Source organism: Clavelina lepadiformis, chromosome 2, assembly GCF_947623445.1.
Source record: "Clavelina lepadiformis chromosome 2, kaClaLepa1.1, whole genome shotgun sequence".
NCBI lineage: Eukaryota > Metazoa > Chordata > Ascidiacea > Aplousobranchia > Clavelinidae > Clavelina > Clavelina lepadiformis.
In genome coordinates this window covers 136,391-163,013 of record NC_135241.1, presented here as the reverse complement: position 1 = coordinate 163,013, position 26,623 = coordinate 136,391, and the positions used below count along the sequence as shown (strand labels likewise).

The following is a 26,623-nucleotide window of genomic DNA, read 5'->3' as shown; positions in this document are numbered from 1 at the left end:
CATTAAGTGCAAAATATAGCTCATTAACTGCGGCACTGAAGCTCATGGAAAGCAGTAGAGCCTATTAGCCAATACCAAACTCTGCAGTCTTTAGCTAAGTGATAGGCTATTAGGCTAACCTAATATTTAATTAAATATACCGGTACCACAAAGTCCTATCGGCAGATTGGCCATACATTGACTCGTCAACATAATTGGGGTGTCGGTAGAAATGTTCATTTTATTCACATTGTAATTCATTCCAATGCAGTAGACACTTTTCAAGTCAATGTCATAGGTCTACTCATAATGCAGTACAGGCCTAATGTCCATTTTTTACGTGACAAAAATTTTGCTTCGTTTTCATTTGCTTCCTTAGCATTGAACCCTACACACTGGACTTGTTTGAATGTACGTTACAGTTTTTACGGCAGCTTTCGACGAGAAATCATGTGTGCAAAAAACTCAATATTGGCTGATGATCTGCGTTGAAGGCACAGTTTTTTATTTATTTCTCACAAACTGGCATTCAAATTTCAAACTATCAGTTTTTGTTTATTTGTTATAAATTGGTGTGAAGATAAAATAGTTTGGAATGCACGGTGATATTGTGATAAATATATCACTTAATGTAATATAAAATTGTTTACTACATAGAATTCTCATCTATGGAATCAGTGAAGCATAACACTGCGTGACGTAATCGATTGTTCCCTTGTGCGTGCATTTTGTTTTACTCAGTCTTTTTTCAGTCGTACGTTCAACGCCGCAACATGTCTCTGTGCTGTGGCTGTTATAATGTTCTATCTTGATGTATTCGTTCAAAGAAGCTTCAAATATAATCAGATTATACAGTAGTCATTACTGCTGAAGTCTATCAAAGTTCACTGTTAAGATATACACAAGGAAACAGACTTTGTAGTGTAAGTGGGTAAACCTTTCAGGCAAAGGTAAAATATACCCACTTTTATTACAATATCTAGTGCGTACAGATGTCACACTTTCCGCTGTAGGGTATGTGTGTGAAAATAGCATTCCATCACATTTTCGGCAATTTGTCATGCACACCACAACAATTGCGGTTATTATGATACTGCGTTGGCAAAATGATTTGTCTGGTCCCAAGGTGGCCACATAGAGCAGATTGTTCTGTGATAATAACTTGACAAATTTTTGCAACCAAGTCAGCACATAATGTTCGTTAGGATAATGCGGCACTCTCCATTCTCATATTCAGCTGCTCAGCATTCACTCAAATTTATATCTGTTATGAACAAGCAACTTGGCTCTGACAAATGACCGGCGCATAATAGCAAACAATGAACATATTTGAATTAAGTCTTCCATAGAGCGTGAAGCAACCCCACAATGTTGCTACGAATCTGTTGTGACAAGCGTCATGTGCAAAGACTAGATACGTCACACACAGGCCAATGAATTGCCCACTGAATAACAATTTTGACCAAACAGATTCGTTTTCCAATAAAAAATGTTCCCTCACGCCCACTTAACCTGTGAAGTCAGGCATCTTGTAGCTGTTGGCCGGTGACAGGGAGATTGTGATGTCATAATCATCCTAGAACGCTCTTTCACCTCTCCGCATTAAATAAGTGATCTTGAGTCTCCTCATCCTGGTCGGAGCATTCTTCTCGTGATTTATTGAAAAACATCAACCATAAACACTCCCTAAATTCTCATGAGTATCGACAGGACTGTGGAGTCGATACACAAAGTGGTGGCCGGTCCTTAATTTATATCGGGACCAACACCGACTACTTTGTTTTTAGTTGACTAGCTCGCAAATCATCTCACCAAGCCATGTTGATGAGAAAATGAAGAGTTCATGAATCGATCGCAGATGTTATGTTACTAGGGGGCTCTCAAATCTGAATATCAAAATTGCAACACTGGTTTGTCACCAGTCAGGGTCCTATGAAGTATAAAGTGAGGGGCAAGTCAAAAAAAGTTGGCCTTAAAACTTGTCCAAAGTCGGCCTATTATATTATTGATTTGAGTGATATAGAAAATGCTTTTAGTCTCTGATTTGACAGCTCTGTCTATGGAAAGTTATTATATCCTCAAACTTCATAGTATGTGGATCAAGCGTATATTACGTTGAGGTGGTACTTAGTTGTGAACAATGCATTCCAACTTGAAGGTTGATATTTGTTAAACTGCAAACATATTTCACAGATGGTTTTGTGCCAACTGCTATGATAAGGTCATGTTTGGTGAAAAAGCAATCGATCTGATTCGGGAATTGCATAGAAGCAGGGATGGAACTTTAGGTCCATACAACGTAGGTGGAGGAAAATAAAATTTGTGGCTGCCATGGGATCTTTGGAAGAAGAATAAGATTTTTATGCTTTTGCAGGAGGATGTGGTCCGTCAGATCCTGGAGGAGATGCAGATTCTTTATGAAGCAAATCAAGAAGATGTGTATGAGTAGAGTGATGACCTCACGTACATCAGACAGCTCAGCAGTGATCGTTGTTTTGCAGGGCCCAGGTTGTTCAGAACGACTCGGATCAAAGCTCACTGACGGCGATCCAGGTCCGACACGACAGTTTGCAGCGAAACAAGAGATGTCTTCTCGCCTACTTGTATGGTCTTCTGCATGGATTGTGAGCAGATGACATGTCTCATTCATTACTTGCGTGTTGCCCAGGTACAACAGATTGATGAAGATTCGAGACATGAGGTGGGAATTTGGAAGCGTTCTACCTCCCGACATCCGAGGGAATATGTCAGAGAAAGAGGTGTTTATAAGAAACCTGTTCCTTTACACTTCCCAAGCAATCCACTAAACATGACTTTTTAGGGGCAATGGTTCTCCAACTACAACAGGTCACTCTCGTCGTACATGAGATCAATTGGACCAAGGGGCTTGGATTTAACTCAGGTAGGTGCTTTGACTTTCACCCTCTAGTGTTGGGTTCTGTTGTATTTTTGTCTTCAGGATCTAAAGCCTCCACAAAACGTGTTCATTGAAGTCCGATGCGTCGAAGATCGAGGTGAGATTGAACTCGATGACGGGTCAAGAATCTTACTCAAGAAAAACTCGATGCATTTTCTGCCGAGGTCTCAGTGTGAGCGCTTCATCAGACAAGGAATATTAAAACAAGTCGCATGAAAGCTTTTCTACACGTTTATTTGCCACCAAAAAAAGGCACAAGCCGTTAGTTCAAAATTACAGATTGCACAATAAGAAAGCGAAACTACTGCATTGCAGCTGTACAAGGGAGAGACAGTGAGAGTTTTAACTGCTAGCTGACAAGTGTTGTTGTTCAGCGACCATTTCAAGGTCGTGCGCTCGTCGATAAGCTTCCCAACGCTCATCATCACTCTCGTGTGTTAAATATCGCTTGCCCACAACAGTCTCTAGATGGCGCAAGTCAACCCAGGTCTGGTAGTCCTGAAACAGTTGATTTTGGACGAGATGTTTAAGCTTGATCAGATGTTTATTTAATCACACACATTACCTGGAGCCACTCATGGCAAAGAGCTTTGTCCACGCTCGGTCGTTTTCGCTTCTTTACTTGAAGCAAGGAACTGATCAGCTCTATCGCTGCCAGAATTAAATTTTTATCAGTATTCAATCAACGCGATTATCACAATTAACAAGATGAACAAAGTGAGCCTACATTTCGGGCTCATCTCCCTCCACGGGGTGGGCGGGTACATGAAGTCGGCGTTCTGGATCTGCTGGTTAATGTCTTCGTCCTCGTTAAACGGGAAAGTCCCCGACAGGCTGACGTAGATGATCACTCCCACCGACCACATATCGAGCGAACGGTTGTAATTCTAAAAATTAACGGTCATCATTTTTGCGTCGGTTAACTTCAGAAGCAGGATGCTCGCATGACCATATATGTCACCTCCTTCCGAAGTACCTCGGGGGCGAGGTAGGCGGGCGTCCCGACCACGGAGCGCCGAAAAGATTTCTGTCCGATGATTCGGGCGAATCCAAAGTCACAGAGTTTGAGCTGAAAATAAAAATAACGCTCAGGTTAAATCTAACACAGACCTACATCGAAGATTTCTCTTTAGTAATTGATTAAATAAGAACTCGTTCGACACCGACATCAAAAGTGTTGAATTTATTCGCGACAAAATTTGCTGTAACTTGAATTGTAATCGATTTTGCCGGTGATAAGTATCGATTAATTCTCGCCCCGGATCAAAGTGGATTTAACCATGAAACTTTGAACGTTTGGTCATTTATTGCCATTGGCGCACCATGATGAAAACGTGCCGCTGCTAGCAACAGGAGCAGTGGCTCGAGCTACGAACGAGGCATCAGTTACGGCGCTCTACTGCGAGAACAACGGATGAACATGAATGAAGAAAGCACGACTGTTACAAGGGAAGCGGTTCACAGGCGTTTTTATTTATAAGTTAATTTTTATAAATCAAAGCTTAGTTAATATTTTTCATGTTATTTCGAAGCTCACGTAACAATCTTATGAAAGTTGTTGTGGACTGAGTCTGCTACCACGGCTTCGCGACAGAACTTGACAGGAAAGAAATCTTAACTTGTCATCGCGTAAGATATCGATCGGTCTGTTGCTTAAAACTCTCTCACAACCGCTCTGCTAATGGTCGGGCATAGCAGCGGAAAGTCGATCCACTTGCTTTGGATTTTCTACTTCGAGCAAAGTAGATTAATATTCAAGGTTGAGATTCGTGAGAACAAACAAGGCGGGTCATGGAAGGTGATATCCGACCATTTAAGGGGGAGCAAGCGCCAACACAGGAGGGCGCCCATGAGTTTGTTCATGATTGAGAGTCAAATTGATTTCGGTTTTGATCCAATTCCATGTGAACGAGCCACATAAAGCATCACCTGCGGTAGAGGGTCGTCCGATGCAAGGAGGACATTCTCCGGCTTCAGGTCGCAGTGGACGACGTTCTGCTTGTGAAGGTATCGCAGGGCGAGAAGAATCTGCACAAAGCGAGCTGTTGAGGTTAAACGAAGAACTCAGGATTTAACGCGGAGAAAAAATCGTACAGACCTGGGAGATGAGGAACTTGGTGATCCTCTCTGGGAGTCTTCCCCTCTCGCTAGAGAGGATCATCTCAAGCATGTCTCCTCTCAACTTCTCCATCACCACGAACACCTGCTCCGGAGTCTCAAACATGTTGTAGAGCTTCACTATGCCCGGTTGGTTCAAGCACTGGAACGTTTTATGATTATTGACGCATCGCAAGTTGTCAACACGCGAGACATGTGAATATGAGCTGATGACTACATAGGAACCTACCTCCAGTATTTGAACCTCGTGTCGGAGTTGGCTCTCTTCCTTGTGCTGGAAGCGCTTCTTATCGACAACTTTGATGGCGACGTCGAAGCCGCGCTTCCTGTGTTTGCCGCCGTAGACGATTCCGAACTGCCCTGACCCCAAGACCTCGTCCGGGAAGACTTGGTACAGCTGACGCACAACGACACGTTATGGAATTTATTACGTCCTCATTTAAATTATGACGTCACAAACCTGGCTTATATCTGTCGCCTTTTCTTCTTCTGGGTCTTTGGTGAGCGAGATCATCACCGAGACTTCTAAGGTAAAGAAAATATTCCCCCGATTAAGGAATTGACAACCACATAGACATCATATTTAACAAATTCTTACTTCTCTTCACTCCGGCCGGTCTATCTACGGGGTTGAGCGCCTGGAATATGAGGTTGTGCCACTCTACTACGTTCTGGGATCTGACATCAAACAATTTTAAGAAAATACATTGTGAGGTAACAACCGTCCAACCGACGCAATTACCTTTCCCCGCTGTCGTCACTCACAAGAAGTTCGAGGCCTGACGTCAATATTTTAAAAAAGTGCGGGGGAAGCCCCGGCTCCGCTTGCGAGACGAGAACGATGCTCAAGATTTCACTCAAAGAAATTTCCTGAACATTGAAGTATTCATCAAGTTGGTTATTATGCAATCGTCCGTGCCCCGGGGCGACAGCGCGCTTATGACGAGTTACCTTGTAATAATTGACGCCAGTTTCCCGCTGGTACATTGTTATTGACTTTGAATCCAACCTCCAGAAGTGACATTTGCGCTGAAACATTGAACAACTGCTCTAATGTCCAGGCTCACAATAACATAAGCACCATGTTAAAGATGGGATTATTACCACGCGGCCATGCTGTGATGGCTGGAAAGTTTCAACTGTATTTATCATAAGCACCATGAAATATACAGCACAGCATTAAGTGATACTCAATGTTTGACCTGGCATGACTTCAGCTGCTATGATCTATCAATAAAATATGGCTTCTATGAACGAACCATTTGGTCTTTGTTGGTGAAATGAATGAGCCACCCCTCCTTGATGACGGAGTTGGATCTCTTCTTGGTGTGCTTGACCGACTGCACGACGCGCATCAATCGAATGTTCTGAACTTCGGACCTAAAGAGACAAATCTCATGACCACGATGACCCAAGTGCAACAAATCAATGGACGTACTCTGGGTCCACAACGGCGTTGTGGTCTTCTAGCTCTTCACTGTTGATGGACGACTCAAGCTCGTCGCTCTGGTCAATGTCCATCTCCGTTACTTCAGTGTCGGCCTCAGATTCAGCTGAAAAATATTTTGAGAAATAGTTCAACGCAATGAGTAGCGTGTTGCAGGATTCATGGCTTGTTATGTCAACATGCTGGGCTTTGTGTGTTCAAATTCTTATCTGCTTTGTGGAGATAAATATATTCGAAGAAAGTTGCAGACAAATCGGTCTTCAGCAGCCACAGAGTGGACAGGGGGCTGCTCAGTATCATGGCAAGACACTGCAACTGACTTCACCCGACTCGTAACGAACAACGTTAAGAGTTCACATTGAAGTTGAGATTATCTATGACGGCAAGCTAAGCATTGAATGGCATCCAATCATATTTCAACGACAAATATGTGAATAATCATGAGCCAGATGGATCACAAACTTTGTTTGAATTATTTTGCTCGACGGAAATCTTGTCACTAAACAGCAGGCGGGGCACTTGCTTTGCTAATTCGTAGCAGAGAACCAACACACTTTCATTACATAATTTATGGCGTTGGCACAAAATATAAATATTTAATATCATAAAAACTACACAAAGGATTCCAAGAGCAAGGAGGCTCACCGTAGCGGTCCTCGCCAGGACAGTTGTCGGGGACTTCTGCTTCACACTTCTTCGAGTGGATGTTGAACTTGCAATCTACATGGCAAGCAGAGTTAAAATATTTAACCTGAACAAAATAGAAAGTATTCTCTCACCCTTGCACTGCTTTCCCTGCTTGTACAAACCGACCAAGAGCTTCTTGCAATGGCCGCAGACAGTGGGTCGCGTGAACGTGTGAATCTAACAATGAAAGTTTTACTGCAACATGAGTGATATACTTCGAGTCGAAGATATACTTGATATAGTGATATAGATATAGTGATATACTTCAAAGCTGTGTGGGATCTTTATCTTCTGGAGTCCTTCCTGCCACAGAGGTCGGCACGAGTAAGTTCGACTTCCGTGGCTCTTCAGATTGACCTGCACAAAGAAAACAATTGCCGGGGAATGTTCATGCACATGCGTCTCTTCACTTGTTGAAGTAATTGCAAAAGTTTGGTACCAAAAAAATTTCAAGTTTTTCTGCAGCATTATTTTTCAGATGAATGAAAGACAACGATTACTGCCTTGCTAGTGAGGGATGTCAATAATGTTATAATAATTGTGAAATTTCGACGAAAGTAAGCGCGCGTCATCCATGCGACTAAACCTAACAAATGGCTATTTGCTGACCCACAACCGGCAGAGCAATCGGGCACCCACTTAATATTTATGCTGCTTCAACGGCAACAACATTGCACAATATCAACAATGAATCTACAAATCAGCAAAAATCGTCTTAACACATCTTACAACGAATTATTATTATCAAGAGTCTTTAAAAAGAGAAAGCATGAATTATTCGCTGAATGTCATCAACTAATCTATGCTGATGTCATGTTTTCAAATATTTGCTTTCTTAAAGAAGACATATTTCCACACAAGTGGTGCATCGCCTTAAAAACAAAAAGGAGAAAGAAAAGTGAATTAGATCAGGTTTGTTGAAAAGGAATTAAGATGACGTTGATATTTAAGTACTGGAGCCTTTAGGTTGTCTGCATGTGTATCACCAACACTACTGGGCTTGGACATACAAGCATTCCACAGCACTGTGGTAAATGTTCATTCATGACAAGTTTTTTAAGCAGAATGTAAATAGTGGAAAACAGTTTTTGAAATAATGGCAATCCCAGTACGAGAGTGACTGGTCTAAAGCAATTTATAATAACACAGTTGAGTTATATTTCTATTGTATTGCAAACGAACCGTGGGGACGGACTCCTGTGGAGTGACTGCTCCATTCTGCAACGAGCTCGTCGACGACGCCTTTCTCTTGCGAGCCAAACTGCAGTCGTTAGGAATCTTATATGCGCACCTCTTGTGGTAATTCTGCCCGCAACCTGCGCACCAGGAACTTAGTTCAACGTTCCGCAAACATTTGTCACAGAAATAACTCACCTTTGCACCGTAGTCCTTGCCGAATTATTCCCCACAACATCTCGCCACAGAAATCACAAAATGCAGGCGTGTGGTAGGAATGAACGCTCAAGTCATGTGGACAAATTTGTATGCTTTCGCCACCAAACTCAGCTACAAAAATGTTTTCACATCATTATTATATTGAAGATGTTAACACAATGAAACACTGGTGTTGGACAGATATGTAAAAGCCACGAGGTGATGATTTTATAAGTTGCACATAGAGCAGCACAAAGACTACACAAGCATTGTGTTAATCACAAAATGAGTCATAGATAGCAGTGTGACTGACGTTTGTGTAAACAAAAGGCACAAAACACAAACACGATGAAGCGGATCTCACATGAAAGCACGATCTCCACCAGTGCTCGGTGCCTCAGATCATCCACACTGTGAAGCAATTTGAGAACATTCTCCGAGCTTGTGTCATGTTGGAAAAGATGAATCTTGTCGGCTAAACGAACGCAGATTTGTGCTTGAGGAAACTAAAAATAGACACACGCAATTGGTCACTGTCCAGTTGCAAAAAACTTATAAAATATCACAGCACAGTTATCTCAGAACAATCTTATTCCATTCATAAGAGCATTCTATGTTACCTAAACTACACAAGATAAACAAAACTTGAGTTGAAAATGTTGCCATTCAAAACTAAATTCTGTTCCAATTTATTCAACTTTTGCTACAAAATTATTTTACACAAGACCATGTCAGCTCATGCATTGCATAAGAAACTACAAGATGAAATATGATATGTTGATTGCAGTGGCAGTAAGCTGATCGCTTATAAGCTCGCTTGCCAAAGGCATTTACTTCACAAAAAGCAATAATTCTTGTCAGACACTTCCTCAACGCTACCCCGACATTCACTCAGCTGCATTGAGGCAAATCTACCGCTGCTACAAGGAATTGTTAATTCAAAATGGAAAACTGAAGTCAGAACTGTTTTCAAAATAAAATAAAACCTTTCCTTAGATGTATTTGACACATAGAAATAAAAATACCAAACTCTGACAAAAGAATGAGATTGTTTAACCCGAACCACCACATTTCTGAAAAGTATATACCACAAATGTAAAGTCTATGCTACTCAGAAATGTTTGAATAACTATTCAGTTACAAATTGACCACATCTCCTTGGTTGTTATTATTGAGTAGCAGGCAAGCCCAATCACTACAATGCAAAATGCCAATGTATTCTTGACAACTGTTTGCTGCTCATTAAAAGTTTTTAGTTGGGCTCACTACTGGGCATACACAGTAACATAAACTTCTAACCAGGGCTGGGCATAGCTGAAGTAGAGCAGCAAGCCATACCTAGGCACCCTACCTGCTTCTCCAGGATAGCACAGGCAAGCTCCTTCAGGGCGACGATGGTGAGTTGGTTGCGGGGAACAATCACGGTTTCTCGAAAGAATCCAACTTGAAAATAAAACTGGAGGTTGTCGGCCAAGTCAAGAGACTGCAAGTCGTTGCTGATTTGGGAATTTGGTGAAAGTGGCGAAATTGGCTCTCTATCCATGATTATTATGCAACAATCAACACATTATTCGATAAAATTTTACAACCTGATCATAAAATTACGCTAGAAGAAATTAACTAAAAATGCAGTGAATTGATAGTTAGTTTATGTCAGATTGAACAGTTTGGAAAATTTACGGCGTTTATGGAGAAATTCCCCACACAAGGATCATTATTTATAACAAAGTGATGATAAATCTAAAATCCTTGGCACATTTTGCAAACTTTCCATCGTGGTGCACAGGCAACCATCAAGTTCATGGCCACATTAATTTCAAAGATATTTAACTGCCCCTGACCTATGCTTAAACCATCTCTTTTCCGCCATACAGGCAGACCGGTCAGAAACACAACGTGTAATGTTGTAAATAATGCTGCCTTATGCTCATTTTCTTCCAAACAAATATATTTGGTTCGGTTTAAAGGTTTTGACGAATTTTTACCTGGATGACGGGTTTATCTTCAAATCAAAGATTCTGAAACCAAATTTTGCTTCTAAATGTAATACCTCCCACTGCTATTTGCCATATATTAAAACTAAATTTAATGATATACCATACGAAACATCTTTTCAAACCATTGTTACAACTTACATGTCAAATTAAGCGCGGTTGTAAAACAGTAAATTTATGGTCTAGTGCAGAAATGTACAACTACGTGATGCATTTATATTCCAGGTCTTCACTACCAAAAGTGGCCACACTTGTAATATTAAAAGTAAACAACTATTGTGTTTTGCTTTCAAATAAAAATAACACCGTGGTCTACCAGTTTAATAAAAACATCTTTCATGTCTTAGATTTTAATGATAGTTACATAAACTGCCAGGAACTGAAAAACAAAGTGTGCATGTGACCAACTCTTCCAAGTTAAAATCACTACCAGGAGTTAATCAGCTACTAGGCTGGGATCTAAAATGTTCATGTAGGCGTGGGTGACACGATTTTCAACAGTTGCAAACTTCCCAGGGTGTGGTAAAGTCAAAATCTCATGTTACTGTGTTGACTAGAATGATATGCAGAAATTTCAGAAAACATCATTAATACTCAGAGCACTGAGAGTTCAAAACTTTGTAAAATCCATCAAAGTTGCGTCATTCCATGCTTTATGACGACAAACTACAGGTACTTGATGTCATAACCTTCGCTGTTGGGCTGAGTAAAGTCTTTTCTCGATAAACTCGACTATGATTCCCCCTTCTAGGCTTAGTCGCAGTACAAATTCGGAACGTGACAAAAAATTTTTTTTTTGTTTTATAGAGAGTGACTATTCCACAGTATGTTGGTCACGCAGCCTGTTGTCAAAGAGAGTCGGGTAGGTTAGAAAGGGTAACTTGCAAAAAGTTGATTTTAGCCATTTAAGGTTCTATTGCAGTTGGATTTATTATATAGTGGAGCAGTGCACAACCACAGGATACATTTGTATACTAAACTCCAGCTACTCAAATTGTGACGTCATTTGGTCGTGCACTTCTACATTAAGCCCGTTACAACATTAAAGTTAGGTTAACCTGAAACTGCAAAAAATAGCTTCAAATTTTTTTCGGTGAAATACTGGCAGCCTTTTTATTTTGCATATTGCCCGAATTTAGAACTGTTCACAAGGTGCAAGTGTCGTTAATGCCTTGCCCAAGGGTATTACAATGGTATAGCGCCACTGGGTATCGAACATGGAACACAGGCCGCATTATAGCAAGACAAGTGCTGGAGCCGAGCCGACAATGAGCTCGCTATGTTGGCACAAGTTTTGACATGTCTCGATCCGATAGAAGAAACTTGTCAACGAAGAACTAGGATAGATTACGTCGGGGCCCCATTTACAACATGACCGACCGGTATTGTCCGCTTTTGCCTTCAAACATGCTGACAACTGAAAACTGGCTGCATGGCGTTCTTCCTTGCAGATGTCCACTTCACTCACATACAGCGCACTCCTAACTGGCTGGCGACCAGGTACGAGGGCACAACGCACGGCTCAAATCAAAATCTTTTGTATAAAATGTAAACTTATGAAGCTTCAAGAAACTTTTTCAATTCAAGGCAAGTTGGAAAAAATCGCCCAGCCCAGAAATTTAGATGCATAAACAATGACGTCATATACGAACGTCAGGATGAAATATGGCATCCGGCAAGCTGGGAAATAATATCATTTGTTTCGTCACAAAGATTTGCTTAGATACCTTTCTGGTAAATATTTTAATCTTGATATTTTATTAAAAATTTCAACCTTGCTAATGGGAAAAATAAATAACTCCATAGTTTTATCTGATGAAAATATTTTACAAGAAAAAGGCTTCAAGTTGGACAGAGTTATCGGCGAGGGCAGTTTTTCCAAAGTAAAATCAGCGATATGGAAAAAGCCCGGAACTTCGGAAGAGCTGCCGGTTGCAATCAAAATAATCAATAGAACAACCGCACCCAAGAATTTTCTGGAAAGGTTTTGGCCGCGTGAAGCCGAATTAATGGGAGCGATGGTTCATGACAACATTATAAAAATGTATGAGGTTTTTACTGAAGGCAACAAAATTTACATGTGTCTTGAAAAGGCTGCCCACGGCGACCTGCTAGAGAGGGTGCTGACGAAGGGAGCCCTTAACGAGGTAGAAACGCACAAATACTTCAGCCAAATGTGCCAGGGCATCGACTATCTCCACACAAACAATATCGTCCATCGGGACTTGAAATGTGAAAACGTATTGCTGACCCAGTCAAACTGCATAAAAATTGCCGACTTTGGATTTGCGAGGAGAATGAACGAAGGCGATTTGAGCGAGACATTCTGTGGCAGCGCTGCTTACGCGGCTCCTGAAATTTTGAGAGGCGTCGCGTATGAAGCTTTTGTTCCGGACCTGTGGAGTTTGGGCGTTATTTTGTTCATCATGTTCTTTGCTTTGATGCCTTTCAGGGATTCCAGCATTGGAAGATTATTGAAAGATCAAAAAACGTCTTCTCTGCAATTTCCGGATCAGAAGAAAATGAACCCAAAATATCGCGACCTTGTGTCAAAAATCCTTTATTACGACATAAGCAAAAGATTACGTCTTAATGATATCAGAAATCACGATTGGATGACGTCATCACCGAAAGTTGACCAGACTTCAAGTTTAACTTTGACGGATTCCGGAATTATCAGCGGTGGTTCCGACGTAACCGTCAGTTCGAGTGAATAAACTTGCTTTATTGCGCAACAATGTGCTCAGTCGCCGCTCCCTGCTATTTACTTCTCTTGCGTAACTAATAGAGAGACAAAGCTACGTAATAATGGGTTAAGGCTACGTAATAACAGGAAGACGATGTGAAACGACTCACCGTCCGTTCACGAGTAAATTAAAAGATTATATTACTGACATTTTATTTATAAGGTTGTAGTTTGCTTGGTGGATGTAAGCTTAGAACTAGCAACAAATCTGTCGGTTCTGCCATTTTATGTTTATTTTATTTGAACTTGGCCCAAGGTCACTGCCATAGCTTCCACTGCTGGTGCTGTGCGACCAACATTTCCCAAAGTGACGTAATAATTCCCTCACAAAGGTCGACTCAAGGCAAATCCTTTGTCAAAAGTTTGTTTGAAAAATCTTCATCGACATGCTCTAATGATTTCTGGACTTCGTCACAATGGTTTTCGTTCGTTTTGCTTGTGACGTCATTACTAGATAACTTCTTGGGCGGGAGAATTTTCAAGACAGCGTCCCTCCAGTTTCGGCATTCGCAGAAGGCGAGAATTATCTCGAAAACTTAAAACAAAACAGGTTGTCACAGCATGGCGCTAGAGATCACAAACCTAGGCAGATCACTTGTTAAAGGTGACATCGAATTCTCAGATGCAAGGTTACAAACCAAACGCCACTAGGTGATGCGGCAGGGTTTTTACTAGGGCTAGAAAAATTTGGCAGGCTAATAGCTGCTAATGGTTAAGAGCTTTTAGCCACTAAAGGTTTTGTCAGCTATTAACCAAAAGCGCACATGTAGGATAGAATTTGGAGCAAAATTTTTGGTAAGCCATTGATTCAAGGAAATTTGCTGTTTTTTAGTCATTCTAATGCTTGAATACTTTGTTTTCCTGATAAACTTTGTGGTCTAACATGACATTAATTGCAAATAAACTCTTTTCATCACATTTCTTAATAATAAATTGCAGTTTTGCTTGCGATTAACAATGTGACATGACAATTAGCGGCTATGGCAGTTAACCGCCAGCTAATGGCTAATCCGGCTAAATTCCCAGCCCTAGTTCTTACCGTGGTTCACTGTGAGGACCTTCCTCCCCTGCAGGTCCACGTTCTCTGCAAGCGGGAGACGGGCGGTCGAGATTTTATTTTCTTCGGCAAGATTGTGACAGACTCCCTGTCAAATAAAGATGCCCGGTTTATTGCCCAAGACACAGGACGCAATTTAAGTAGAATAATGAAGTTTGGTGAATATCAATCATCACAAAAATACCTTCTTATGGTTGTGGTCCACCAGCCCACCTATGACATAAACCATCCCGTGTTGCAATTCTTCCAATACATTTCCAGATTCAGCTGTCAAGTACGTCAACTTTTCTTTTGGAAAACTCTCAAACACATTCCCATCAAAATGAACATCCCAGTTGGTGGAAGATGGGTCAAGATGTGACCTCATCCGATCTTGCAACCCACAGATGTGGAACTGAACATCAATTTTGTTTAGTATCGAGCACAAGCAAGCTTAGTGACGAGCAGAACCTCACTTGCACGGGATGTTGGGATCTTCGATTTTCCTTGTAACACCACCCGAGTTGTTTCCCCAGTTTCCGAAGGTCCTTGTTGGTCATAAGTTTGTCGAAGGACAGATCAACTGCGATGTGGTGAAGTTCATCGAAATTATCTCTGGTTGTTATTTTCTCAAGTTTTTGTCGCTTGCTGTAAGTCCCGTCCTTGATGCTCTGTTTTGTCATTTCCTTGTATCTCTGCTTCCTCTTCTTTCTCAATTCCCTTCCATAAAAATATCTTGCAGTAAAGATCAAATGAACCAATCGCAAACTAAAAGGCAATAAATTGAAAAAGGAAGAAATTCTAGTCACTGCTAAATATCACCTTCGACTATCAGCGCTCTCAATCCATTTGATCTGCTTCAGAATTTTTTTCTTCTGATTTTTTGAAATTTCACAACTTTCTAAAAGTTTTTTCAGATCTTCAAGATTCATTTCTGTTAAAATATTCAAATTATTTGCTGAGGACGAATCATCAAACCGGCTAAACTTAATGTGCAAGTTTTCGACCACTCAACCAACAATCATGAAGAGAAAGCAATAAACATCACTCCCCGTATGGAAAGCTTGTATTTTAGTAATTACGGGAGAATTACGCCGAAAAAATTAATGGGTCTTTGTTTTACGCCACTATTAAAACTCTAATTATTTTCAGCTGCAAAAAATTCCTTTCTTAATAAATTTGCCGATTCTAAGATTGTTGGTTTCGACCTGCCAATGCCATTGTCAAGTTACTGTAAAAAGATGAAACTAAATTTCCCAGCGCTTGCAATCTTTGCATCTAGGTGTTTCTTGTGACATTTTATGAAACGATTTTATGACGCCACAGAAAAAAGGTCGAAGCTGATATTTACGCCAGCGGCATAACGATATTTGCCCCTTCGCCACGCCGGAGATCTCTGGCGTATCATACAAACTTTCCATACAGGCACCATTCTGACGTCACCTTTGTAGTTGTGCTGGTAAACACCGTTTTGTTCTTCATTCATTATCACTGAAGGTCGGTATTCTGATGATAACACACTAAGACAATGGCGAATTAAGTTAAGCAACGTTTAGCTGTATTAAAAATTTGATTGACAATAGCCAGCCAAACACTGTTCTTTACAAACTTATATCTTGCTTAGGTTGCCTGCTAAGAGCCTAAGACTGAAGTAAGCGAGTACAATTCCCAACACCACTGGTGGTTATTCCCCCAAGACACTTTCAATTGCTCATAAACATCTTAGTTTCAGTTTTGGATGGGACTTTGCGTGTTTACGTGGATCACTCAGCAACAATGCAACCTGCATTCGATTTCCATCAGTATCTCTACCGTTGCTGTATTTTGCGGGGCCAATTAATTATGCCCCGCTAGGATAGACAAAAATTGGGTTTTATTTGATTCTTACTTAATGCGCTAAACTTTATTTGGTGTTGCGTTGAAGAGAGCAGTTTAAAAATTTTGCAACTTTACCCTCCGCAGCCTGCTCACAAAAGCCTCGAAGTGAGTTTTTATATTTAAATCTACGGTAAATTTCATAAAATCATTTTTCTCTGCTAGATAGCAATTTATGCGGTGAAACACAGCAGGCTATAGTATGTTTCTGTGTTTTATCTTGGCATGTTGATATGCGACGCAGCTACAGTAGTCTACTCATTGCTTATGTTGTGACGATTAGCCTACGTCACGACTCACGAGTTGTTTTTGAGATGTTTGGAATTTAATTTAGGATATTGTATTTCAGTTGTTTACCAGCCTTGAGTTTTCCTTAATGACGTCAGATGATTTCCTCGCTTGAACTGATTTGCCACATATAAATACCGTTGTAATGTTTACCATCTTCCTTTTTACGTGATTGATTTCACTGGTTACTACAGCGCTATGTAACATTCAGCAAGATTTGCCCAAAGGCAAAAGCCTTTGTGTTATAATAAATAAAATGGGAACTTTATAATTAAGTAATTTGTATAGACAGAATCAAGCAACTAACAGCATAGTCACGCAAATTTGAGAAATGAGAACTCATATCACCGAAGCAGAAGTAAAACAAGTTATCAACCATCTATCGTCCTCACTCATATTCAAACAATTACCGCCAGCATACGCGGTCTTTGTGACAGATATGTTTGTTGTGTAATACCTCACACGAGTAGTGCACAAGCGAATTATTAATTTGTCATAATGTCGTAAGATAACTGAAAAAAGTGGAATAACAACGCTTTGTTAAGTCACAATCAAGACCTCCTTGTGTGTTGCGTTTAAATACGTTTAAAATGCGATTTAATGAAATGTTTCTTAACATAATAAACTAACTAATGTGCCCTACTCCCCCTATACCATGTTTCAAACAATTGGATTTGTAATGAAATGGTTGTATATGTCGTACCTTAACCTGTAAGGTTGATCCATTTCACTACAATATTTGGTAATTGAATTGTTTATTGCGCTCGATGATATATGAGTCTTTAAAGGTCCTTGTATGCTTTTCTCAATCTTGGACTTAATTGTCTTGAAGATAATGACAAATTTGTCTATCTAGATACTGAAGTTCTTCAAGTTGAATTCACAATTGTTACACAAACATTACAACTGTATATATTGATTATATTGAAGCTTATTTAAACGAATGCATTTAGATAAAACATTGGTACAGCAACAGCATAAAGACGTACATGTTGGGGCGTTGATCGTAATAACAAGAAGACTGATAATTAACTCATAATGCACACACAATAAGCAGGAAGTAATCGATTACGTCACGCATTGTTATGCCTCGCTGATTCGATAGACGAAAATTCTATGTCTTACACAATCTTATATTACATTAATTTATAATATTATCACAGATTAATGTAAACCAGCGGTTCCCAAACTTTTCTAAAAATTTTGCCTGGTGGACCCTTTGCAATTATTTTGATATTTTGCGGCCCTATAAACATCAAAGAATGCTATAGAAAAAATGCGAAAACCACAACGATGAAAGAAAAAGCAAAAACTATCAAATACGGCGTTTAATGGGATGGGTGCACTTGTTTTGCTGCAATTAACTCACCAATGTTTGGTTTGGTTTTAGATAGCACAATTCTCATGTCGTGTACTACATCCACCCTCTGAAACTGCTTTAAAGCTTTAAAGACTAATTCTCATTGGAGACCCTCTGAAACTACTTTACGAACCCCAGTTGGTCCGCGGACCCCAGTTTGAGAACCGTTGATGTAAACCAGTGTTTCTCAAACTTTTTGCGATCGCGTACCACTCATTCGTTTTTTTTGCTACACTGCGTACCACCTGGCTCCTGAATGACTTATTTTATTCAAATGTACCGGTATTTATAGTTATTACCGTTATTACTATACCATAACACCAATGAATAGCAAGAAAACACAATTTAATTTGATAGATGCAACTGTTTCTTCTGCACAAGCTTGTCTATCCGGGGCAGCACATTACTCACAGCACAGCGAAAATCATGTTCAGCGGTACGCGGTACCACTTAAAAAGATCTCGCGTACCACTAGTGGTACGCGTACCACAGTTTGAGAACCACTGATGTAAACGAACCTGCACCCTCTATTTCAATAATTTTAGCAAGAAATTTCCCAATTTATGCCAATACAGTTTTGAAACGCTGTGCACAACAACTTAATAAGGTGATATTATTCGCTTATCGTACGATTTGGAAGGTTCAATCAAATTTTCTGATAAAATGGTAAGTTAGGAATATTTCATGCTTGACTGAGTGTGCATGGCCCCCTTTGTCACGAGGCCTAATTTCATGAAATCTGTGGACAACCATTGTCGATGCTTTGCACTGTTCCATGGTGTTGATGAATAATTGTAAATTCGTGCAAAACGAATAAAAATAAAAGAAAACAAATGGAAATGTGTGCGTCGGAACTTGCCCAAAGACAAGCTCGGTAATGGGAGCTCAAGCAATGACAAATCACCGCTGGGCTTAGGTCGTTCAAAGACTTTCTTACTCCAAGGATGAACGTCATCACTCCATATCATTATTTGTCTGCACTCCAAGATTCTCATCGTGCGTTTATTTCACAAAGATGCGTTTTAAACAAACATCTTTGCGGTGCCAACTCTGAAGAGGTTGTTTTGAGACACAAACGTTTTCTGTGATAATTTAACTTGCTAAAAGGACTTAATGCTATAGTTCTTGCGTGCTGTAATAGAATACTCCAACACCCTGTCTCTCAGTAGGCACCGTGGCTACAAATGGCAACGAACATGCTTACAAGTGAAGGCATTCATTGGAAATTCTGTTCACGTTTTAACACACGATAATTAAGCTAGTTGCAACGTTCCGAGCTTAAATCTAAAACCGGTAAGTGTTACTTCAGCAAGAAAACAGCGAAACTGGTGGAAGATATTGTGGTGATGATCTGGATATTCTTTCGATTCCAAGTAACGTTCCTTGTTCTGTGTTTCGCATACAGAGCTATCTAACTCAATCCTATACAATAAAAAGTCTAGATTAAATGCAAGGCAGCATGGCTCGAAAGTTCAATTCGGAAACTGTCGGAAACTTGTGTATTTCGACATGGCCGCTAGGTGGAGCTGCAGCACAAGATGAACGCCTAATATGAGGAAGTAGATCATGAGTGTTGACGCCGCATCAAACTTTCACATTGGATTTTTGTCTTTAAAAGACGAGGCAAAAAGCTTGAGCTACACTATTTCATTATGACTTCACAACTGAAGGCGTTTTCAAGTGAAATTCCACGCTTTTATGACAAGGAGTTGGAGAAAATAAGAAAGATCGGTAGCGGGGGGTTCGGAGAAGTCTTCCTCTATCAATACAGGAGGGAGGGGAAAGGGCAGGTGACCAGCAAGGAGGTCGTCCTCAAACGTCTTCTAAATGGAGGACTTCGCGACAGGTATGTGACGTCATCTGTCCGGTAAAACCTTTTAAATGTTTTGTGAATAAACTTTAAGCTAATTTAATTCATGCTTGAGGAGTTGGTGAAAATATTTGTTTGTGGCTTCATGATATGATACTTTGGACATTTTTGTCAGTTCTTTTTCAAGTAGCTGTAATAAAGACGCGCGATAATAAAGACGCGCGATAATAAAGACGCGCGATAAAGAGTTTAGATGAAAACCACAAAAACGTTGGAAATAAAAACATGGAAGTCATGGTTTCAACAATTCCATGTCATCGATGCCAGAGAAAAAAACACGCTTAGGCCGAAGCCTAAGACAGTTTAAGTCTTTTCTAATCAAAATAAGTTGTTATAAATGGTTCTTATTTCCTCACAGGGCTGCACTGTGTCGGCTTTTGTTGTTGTGATTGGCGAAATGACATAGGAAGTCCATTGTGTACTCAATTGTGAAAACGCTGACGCAACACTAATCGCCGCTAATCCGCTGCAAACAAAAAATTAGCATCAAGTGTTTTCGACGAAGTCGCTCCCGTTTATTCGTGCTAGGTGACGTCACAACAAACATCGCTGTGTGTTGAAACAGTTTCACTCGTTTTGATCATGGAATTTAAAGCGACTTTATTGTTTGCTCTGTGCGGTTTGAGCAGAGGAAGTTTAAGTGTCATTTTCTCAACCCGCACTTTATCTGATGTTTAAAATTTAAGCTAGGAGCAAATATTTGGACATATTTTCTCTCCATCGCCCCCCACGATGAATAAAAAGCCAAATATAGCGAGGTATGACGCAACACCAAACAAATGAAATGAGATGTGACAATAAAATTAAGGTGGTGAATGGTCACAATGAACGAGTTATGAAAGAAAACATTCCACCAGTCTTGAACGGTTCTGTTCTCCGCAGGCATAGGCTGCTCCTCTCAGCAAATCGACGCCATGTTTTTATCGAGATCCTTTAAACTTGGTTGTTCAAGAAGCAATAATGAAATTTTTTTTCCGTTACAGCAACATCAAACAAAATGTTCCGTCGATGAAGTATCGATGCGATCACATGTTTACTGCTCTCAGTGTCTTGTGATCTAAAGCTGTAAACAACTTGCTGATCATCGGTTGACTGTGCTTTAGATAACAACAAGCGTTATTTTATAACTGAGGGGAATTTTCATACTGATGATAGCTTCATGGCTTTCTATAATAATGCTATAATATACAATATTATTAATATTATATGTATATCTATGATATTAGAGACAAAAAGTTGTCTAATATTGGTCTAATTATGTCTATTGGTCTAATTGATTATGAGCATTTGGGCTGAAAATTGCGGTCGCAGTCCGATTAAGTTATTCAAGACTCGATCGCATGCAAAAGGAACCCGGGACTAAATAAATGGGGTTTTGTTATCGGGGATCCATTGTATTTGAAATATTTTGTGTCTATGCAGAGACATACTTCGTCTTCAAATGGAGGCAAACATTTTATGGAAGTTGAAGTACCCTTTCATAGTTTCACTCGAGGGACTTTACTTCAGTGAAGACAGCTTTAGTATTGTGCTGGAGTACGCGTCGAATGGTTCCTGCTTTGAATTTTTTCTTGATCTGCAGCTCAAAGACGTTGACAGGCTCTCAATGTGGCTGATAAAAAGCAGGGTTGCGCTGCAGGTGAAACCTCCCTTTAATTCTTTGACGTACTTCATTTGGTTTGCGGCTTTATTGTTCTGTGACGTAAATTGTCGTAACAACAACTCAATTGACAAAAACTTCTTTCCAGGTGATAGAGGCAATGAGATTTCTTCACGGTCAAAGGCCTAAAAAAGTTCTTCATCTGGATTTGAAAGCTGCCAACGTGCTGCTGGACAGAGAACTTAATGCGAAGGTGAATGCAAACTTCTCATTTAATGCAAAGAAAACTTCACTCTTTCGCTGAAGTTGTTCTACAGTAGTTAGAGATACTTTAGCAAAACTTTCACATGTTTTTGTGGAAATATTTGGATTTTCTTCTTGCTCAGGTTTGTGATTTTGGACTTTCCCTGATGCAGACCTTCACTTTGCTCTCAAGGAGCAGAACTTGTTTCGTGGAGAGCGAAGAAAGTGTTGCAGGTAGCGAAGCTAAATCTGACAAAAGCATTTGTAAAGAATTTTGTATAATGGTCAATATTTGAGGACGATTGCAATTAAGTCCAGGATAAACTTTACAAATGCATAAGTCCAGGATAAACTTTATATAATTTTCTCGTTGCCTGTTGAGTTTATCGGTTTGTTGAAGGAGCAAATCAGAAGCTTGGGGGCGGGGGAACCATTACTCACATCCCCCCAGAGCGCCTTCTTGACCCCAACGCTAAACCCAGCATCAAAACCGACGTTTACAGGTGATCTGGCTGACTTTTAAGGAATTGGACAATCGAAAATAAGCGTCCAACATCGATTGCTTGTCCTTATGTCAAACGAACGTATTAAAACTTACGACTCTTGATTTTAGTTTTGGAATATTCCTCTGGGAGATGATGACGTGTCAGTCGCCATACATGGGTGAGTTTCAAGTTTTATTGAAAGATGAGATGAAGATGTACTGAAGATGAGTTAAAGATGAGGTGAAGATGAGATGAAGATGAACTGAAGATGAGTTAAAGATGAGGTGAAGATGAGATTAAGAAGAGGTCAATATGAGGCCAAGATAAAAAGATGAAGTTCTTTCTTGATTCTCAGGAGCAAATGCAAATGTGATCATCAAATCAGTCGCTGAGGGCAAGCGCCCTGATCCGCACTCCATCCCGGAAGATGCTCCTGACTTCTTGCGCTGTATGATGTTACAGAGTTACGCGCAAGAAGAAGATGCAAGACCTTCCTTCCAAGGTAATATCCTCATTTCACTGCCCCACATGCAATGGCAACCTTGCATGCTCTGACACAATTATTTTGATGTTATAAGATCTCCATGAGAGCTGCGGTGCCGAGGTGGCAACGATGAGGAGTTTGTTTCCGCAGGCAAGAGACAATATCATTTTTGCTCTGCACAAGATCGCTCCTATGGTAAGTGCCGACACTTCATTATAGGCCTAGCTATGATCTTCAATGACGCTTTATGTTCAGGACTCGGAAATGATCGCTGATGTCGAACTAGAGATCTCCTCTGCATCAAACGACCATTTTTCTCGATTCGACCAAAGAGCAAGGGAAGCTTTGGCGCGATCTAGAACCCACGAGACACAAAGTCGATGGATGCAGCTGGATTCAATCAATGTAGACGTCTCAACACGTCATAGTGACGAAATAATTACGTCAGCATCGAGTGATACATCATTGATTCATCAGCAGACGGCGTCATCAGTAGTGGCCAGAAGAGCAAGAGAGGCGTTGTGTCGTTCTAGAATGGGGGATAGTCGCTCCAAGTGGCTCGAGCTTGGAAGCAAGCAAAGTATTTTGAGCAGTGACGTCACTCCTGACGTCCAACCTCAATCAAGCGCCCCCATCTCGCGAAACATGGATTCTGGAGTTTGGAGCAGCACCGCGTCACAATCCTTCACAACCCCAAATTCTGATGACGTCACCTTTCCCAAGAAAATTCGTAGTGCAAGCAACCATGGCAACAGAGCTGACTGCGGAAGCCTTCAACGGGATGATCACGTGAACAGCTTCCCAGAGATCGATTCGTCGCCAAACGAGGCCTTGATACGGCCTGAATCTCGGAAAAGTAAATAATGAATCTGCTTCGATGAGTTCCACCGAGCTGCGTTAATTTGAAGCGGCCCAGCCTTGGATGAATGTTTTAACTATGTTTGCATTTTAGCAGGGCTGAGATGCCGCCATAAGAAGAAGTGTGTCGTGCTCATATCAGCATCTTTCATCCTGGTCGCAGCGGTCGCCATCTTTGTAGCCATGTACGTCACATCCGGTAACAGCTTGTGCTTCTTGAACAGATCCTGTGACGCAGGTTTGAACCATCTTTGTTGCTTTTTTCCTTCTATTCTGATGTTATAATGCTTTGAATTGGAACTGACTTCTGAGCAGCTCTTTCAGTGTTGCCATGGAAGCCAGGAATGCGTCCTCTCTGCTCGCAAACGGTTCCAGGGCACCTAAATATGGAAGCTCGATGCTGGCGTGATGGGTTAGGAAACGTCACAATGACATGCACGTGGTCATGCTTACCTGGGTTCAAGTTCGAAGGTGACGAAGTAAGAATAGATTGTGTCGATGGCGAAATTTCCATCAGAGGTTCGGGCGATTGCTTCCCGGTGAAAACCAGCAAAGGTACTTGGACTTCTTGATTGGTTTTTCTCTTTCACGTGTTCGAGCGATGGTCGGTTAATTGGGGATTACCCTGATCGGAGAGTACGAATCTTAATTGTTAATTAGTTACTTTGATATAACAGCTATAGATCACGCCTTGAAACAAAATTTCAGCTTTTTATTAAAAATTTTAGGCTGTAGGATTCCTCTGGTGTCTAACGCACAAGTAAAATGCAATGATGACGTAATCGAAGATGAGGTAACTTCCGGTTCAAGCTGTACTGTCACTTGCTACCGCGGATATGACGTTGTAGGACCGAGCTCAATCATATGTCAAGCCGATGCTACGTGGTCGCCACAAGGTGTCTCACAGTGCAAGAAGCGTAAGTGGTTGCTTTCAATATATTTGTCGGACATTGTTGGATTCTTTTGTTTCAACCCTGAGCTTTGCGTTTAGTTTGTCAATACGAACCAGTGCCGGTCGAGCTGGTGCAGACTTGCTCAGACAACTTTCGCGAAGGGTCTACCTGCACCTATAGATGCTCCAATGGTCACGAAGTCCTTCAGGTAACCTCCGTTCAACGCAAACCGTAGTGGTTAGGTTCGAAGTCACTGAAACGTTCTTTTCTCTGCAGCAGACGGACAATACCCGGCAATGCCTTTCATCGGGCAGCTGGAGCAATTCGTTTCCCACGTGTAAGTGTCCCGGATGTATGGGCGGTCCGAACTGCGATGAGAAGCTGACCTGGCAATCGATGAAAACGGCGGTCGACAAAATATCCAAGGACAGCAAGCCAGTGTCGGTAGGAACCAGTTGAAGCACAAACTCTATGAGCAAGCATGACGCTGTAGTGGTGCTTTGTGACGTTGCGATGATGCCTTATGACGTTGTGGTGATGCTGTATAACTTTGAAGGTGATGTTTCATGACGTTTTGGTGATGTTTCATGACATTGTGGTGATGTTTCATGACGTTATAATGATGCTTCATGATGTTGTGATGATGTTTCATGACATTAAGGGCGTTGTTTCATGACGTTGTTATGATGTTTCATGACATTGAGGGTGATGCTTCATGACGTTGTGGTGGTGTTTCATGACATTATAATGATGTATCATGACATTAAGGGCGATGTTTCATGACGTTGTGGTGATGCTTCATGACGTTGTGGTGATGTTTCATGACATTGTAATGATGTTTCATGACATTAAGGGCGATGTTTCATGACGTTGTAATGATGTTTCATGACATTGTAATGATGTTTCATGACACTGTGGTGATGCTTCATGACGTTGTTATGATGTTTCATGACGTTGTGGTGATGTTTCATGACGTTGTGGTGATGCTTCATGACATTATAATGATGTATCATGACATTAAGGGCGATGTTTCATGACGTTGTAATGATGTTTCATGACGTTGTAATGATGTTTCATGACATTGTAATGATGTTTCATGACACTGTGGTGATGCTTCATGACGTTGTAATGATGTTTTACGACGTTGTGGTGATGTTTCGTGACGTTGTGATGATGCTTCATGACGTTTTGTTGATGTTTCATGACATTGAGGGCGATGTTTCATGACGTTGTAAATATGTTTCATGACGTTGTAATGATGTTTCATGACGTTCCAATGATGTTTCATGACGCTGTTGTGATACTTTATAACGTTATGATGATACTTCATGACGTTGTAATGATGTTTTACGACGTTGTAATGATGTTTTACGACGTTGTAATGATGTTTCATGACATTGTAATGATGTTTCATGACACTGTGGTGATGCTTCATGACGTTGTAATGATGTTTTACGACGTTGTGGTGATGTTTCGTGACGTTGTGGTGATGCTTCATGACGTTTTGTTGATGTTTCATGACATTGAGGGCGATGTTTCATGACGTTGTGAATATGTTTCATGACGTTGTAATGATGTTTCATGACGTTCCAATGATGTTTCATGACGCTGTTGTGATACTTTATAACGTTATGATGATACTTCATGACGTTGTAATGATGTTTTACGACGTTGTAATGATGTTTCATGACATTGTAATGATGTTTCATGACACTGTGGTGATGCTTCATGACGTTGTAATGATGTTTTACGACGTTGTGGTGATGTTTCGTGACGTTGTAATGATGCTTCATGACGTTTTGTTGATGTTTCATGACATTGAGGGCGATGTTTCATGACGTTGTAAATATGTTTCATGACGTTATAATGATGTTTCATGACGTTCCAATGATGTTTCATGACGCTGTTGTGATACTTTATAACGTTATGATGATACTTCATGACGTTGTAATGATGTTTTACGACGTTGTGGTGATGTTTCATGACTTTGTGGTGATGTTTCAATGATTTTGTCGTAGATCACGTATGGAGAACACAAGATCACATGCGAGAGTGACGTCGACATCTGGTTCATCAACTACGACTGCACGTGCAGTGACGCGTCGAAGGGCCAGGAGATAATCTGCAACGATTTCCTCACCAGGAGAGTCGCCTGCACTCACGCCCTTGCCAAGTTATTGAGAACCTACGTCGCCAGTGGCTTTTACACCGAGCCATGTGACATCGACGCTGCGCCAGCCAGATGCAAATAAAGTTGCGCGCGAATACTTGTAATTATGTGATTTTGTAGAATAAACACGAATCTTGTAGAGAGATCGAACAATCCAAGCGTATTCTAGTTCCACTTATGACGCAGACCTGTTTGTGTC

The 26,623-nt window shown here is 40.8% G+C and overlaps 5 protein-coding genes across 5 annotated transcripts; 3 read left to right on the top strand and 2 right to left on the bottom strand.

Moving 5' to 3' along the window:
• Window positions 1-2,128: 2,128 nt before the first annotated feature.
• LOC143445454 (DNA replication complex GINS protein PSF1-like) lies at window positions 2,129-3,114 on the top strand. The gene is made up of 6 exons (XM_076944561.1): window positions 2,129-2,278; window positions 2,354-2,418; window positions 2,481-2,582; window positions 2,648-2,738; window positions 2,801-2,881; window positions 2,939-3,114. Exons 1-6 carry the CDS (start codon window positions 2,204-2,206, stop codon window positions 3,110-3,112), a joined length of 588 nt encoding a protein of 195 aa, XP_076800676.1. The 5' UTR covers window positions 2,129-2,203; the 3' UTR covers window positions 3,113-3,114.
• Window positions 3,112-10,175, bottom strand: LOC143445450 (serine/threonine-protein kinase D3-like). The gene is made up of 20 exons (XM_076944555.1): window positions 9,874-10,175; window positions 8,887-9,028; window positions 8,523-8,654; window positions 8,331-8,464; window positions 7,413-7,505; window positions 7,241-7,325; window positions 7,107-7,181; window positions 6,453-6,567; window positions 6,274-6,394; window positions 5,966-6,043; window positions 5,757-5,884; window positions 5,613-5,692; window positions 5,475-5,539; window positions 5,244-5,411; window positions 4,995-5,156; window positions 4,826-4,924; window positions 3,858-3,965; window positions 3,624-3,783; window positions 3,462-3,547; window positions 3,112-3,394 (listed from the first exon to the last, which is right to left on the bottom strand). The coding sequence occupies exons 1-20, from the start codon at window positions 10,063-10,065 to the stop codon at window positions 3,239-3,241; spliced, it is 2,379 nt and encodes a 792-aa protein (XP_076800670.1). The 5' UTR covers window positions 10,066-10,175; the 3' UTR covers window positions 3,112-3,238.
• Window positions 10,176-12,292: 2,117 nt separating this feature from the next.
• LOC143445452 (testis-specific serine/threonine-protein kinase 1-like) lies at window positions 12,293-13,254 on the top strand. The gene has a single exon (XM_076944559.1). It carries the CDS (start codon window positions 12,298-12,300, stop codon window positions 13,231-13,233), a length of 936 nt encoding a protein of 311 aa, XP_076800674.1. The 5' UTR covers window positions 12,293-12,297; the 3' UTR covers window positions 13,234-13,254.
• A 132-nt stretch (window positions 13,255-13,386) lies between these two features.
• Window positions 13,387-15,929, bottom strand: LOC143445453 (tRNA methyltransferase 10 homolog A-like). The gene is made up of 6 exons (XM_076944560.1): window positions 15,742-15,929; window positions 15,121-15,232; window positions 14,775-15,018; window positions 14,504-14,713; window positions 14,302-14,407; window positions 13,387-13,797 (listed from the first exon to the last, which is right to left on the bottom strand). Exons 1-6 carry the CDS (start codon window positions 15,782-15,784, stop codon window positions 13,601-13,603), a joined length of 912 nt encoding a protein of 303 aa, XP_076800675.1. The 5' UTR covers window positions 15,785-15,929; the 3' UTR covers window positions 13,387-13,600.
• A 3,491-nt stretch (window positions 15,930-19,420) lies between these two features.
• On the top strand, window positions 19,421-26,577 carry LOC143445449 (uncharacterized). The gene is made up of 15 exons (XM_076944554.1): window positions 19,421-19,667; window positions 21,114-21,330; window positions 21,440-21,544; window positions 21,678-21,768; window positions 21,935-22,037; window positions 22,148-22,197; window positions 22,375-22,521; window positions 22,598-22,698; window positions 22,759-23,359; window positions 23,456-23,599; window positions 23,677-23,916; window positions 24,090-24,278; window positions 24,353-24,462; window positions 24,531-24,698; window positions 26,273-26,577. Exons 1-15 carry the CDS (start codon window positions 19,474-19,476, stop codon window positions 26,504-26,506), a joined length of 2,694 nt encoding a protein of 897 aa, XP_076800669.1. The 5' UTR covers window positions 19,421-19,473; the 3' UTR covers window positions 26,507-26,577.
• The last annotated feature ends 46 nt before the right edge of the window (window positions 26,578-26,623 follow it).

Coding starts and splice junctions, on each gene's coding strand:
- LOC143445454 (XM_076944561.1), top strand. CDS start 2,204: ATGTTTGGTGAAAAAGCAATCGATCTGATTCGGGAATTGCATAGAAGC. Junction 2,419..2,480: donor GAAGCAAATCAAGAAGATGT/GTATGAGTAGAG, acceptor GTTGTTTTGCAG/GGCCCAGGTTGTTCAGAACG. Junction 2,583..2,647: donor AGATGTCTTCTCGCCTACTT/GTATGGTCTTCT, acceptor CGTGTTGCCCAG/GTACAACAGATTGATGAAGA.
- LOC143445450 (XM_076944555.1), bottom strand. CDS start 10,065: ATGGATAGAGAGCCAATTTCGCCACTTTCACCAAATTCCCAAATCAGC. Junction 7,326..7,412: donor AGATCCCACACAGCTTTGAA/GTATATCACTAT, acceptor TTTCATTGTTAG/ATTCACACGTTCACGCGACC. Junction 5,412..5,474: donor AGGCGACAGATATAAGCCAG/GTTTGTGACGTC, acceptor GTTGTGCGTCAG/CTGTACCAAGTCTTCCCGGA.
- LOC143445452 (XM_076944559.1), top strand. CDS start 12,298: ATGGGAAAAATAAATAACTCCATAGTTTTATCTGATGAAAATATTTTA.
- LOC143445453 (XM_076944560.1), bottom strand. CDS start 15,784: ATGAATGAAGAACAAAACGGTGTTTACCAGCACAACTACAAAG. Junction 14,714..14,774: donor GATCCCAACATCCCGTGCAA/GTGAGGTTCTGC, acceptor ATTGATGTTCAG/TTCCACATCTGTGGGTTGCA. Junction 13,798..14,301: donor GGTCCTCACAGTGAACCACG/GTAAGAACTAGG, acceptor TTTTGTTTTAAG/TTTTCGAGATAATTCTCGCC.
- LOC143445449 (XM_076944554.1), top strand. CDS start 19,474: ATGACTTCACAACTGAAGGCGTTTTCAAGTGAAATTCCACGCTTTTAT. Junction 21,769..21,934: donor GAGCGAAGAAAGTGTTGCAG/GTAGCGAAGCTA, acceptor GGTTTGTTGAAG/GAGCAAATCAGAAGCTTGGG. Junction 22,038..22,147: donor ATCAAAACCGACGTTTACAG/GTGATCTGGCTG, acceptor TCTTGATTTTAG/TTTTGGAATATTCCTCTGGG.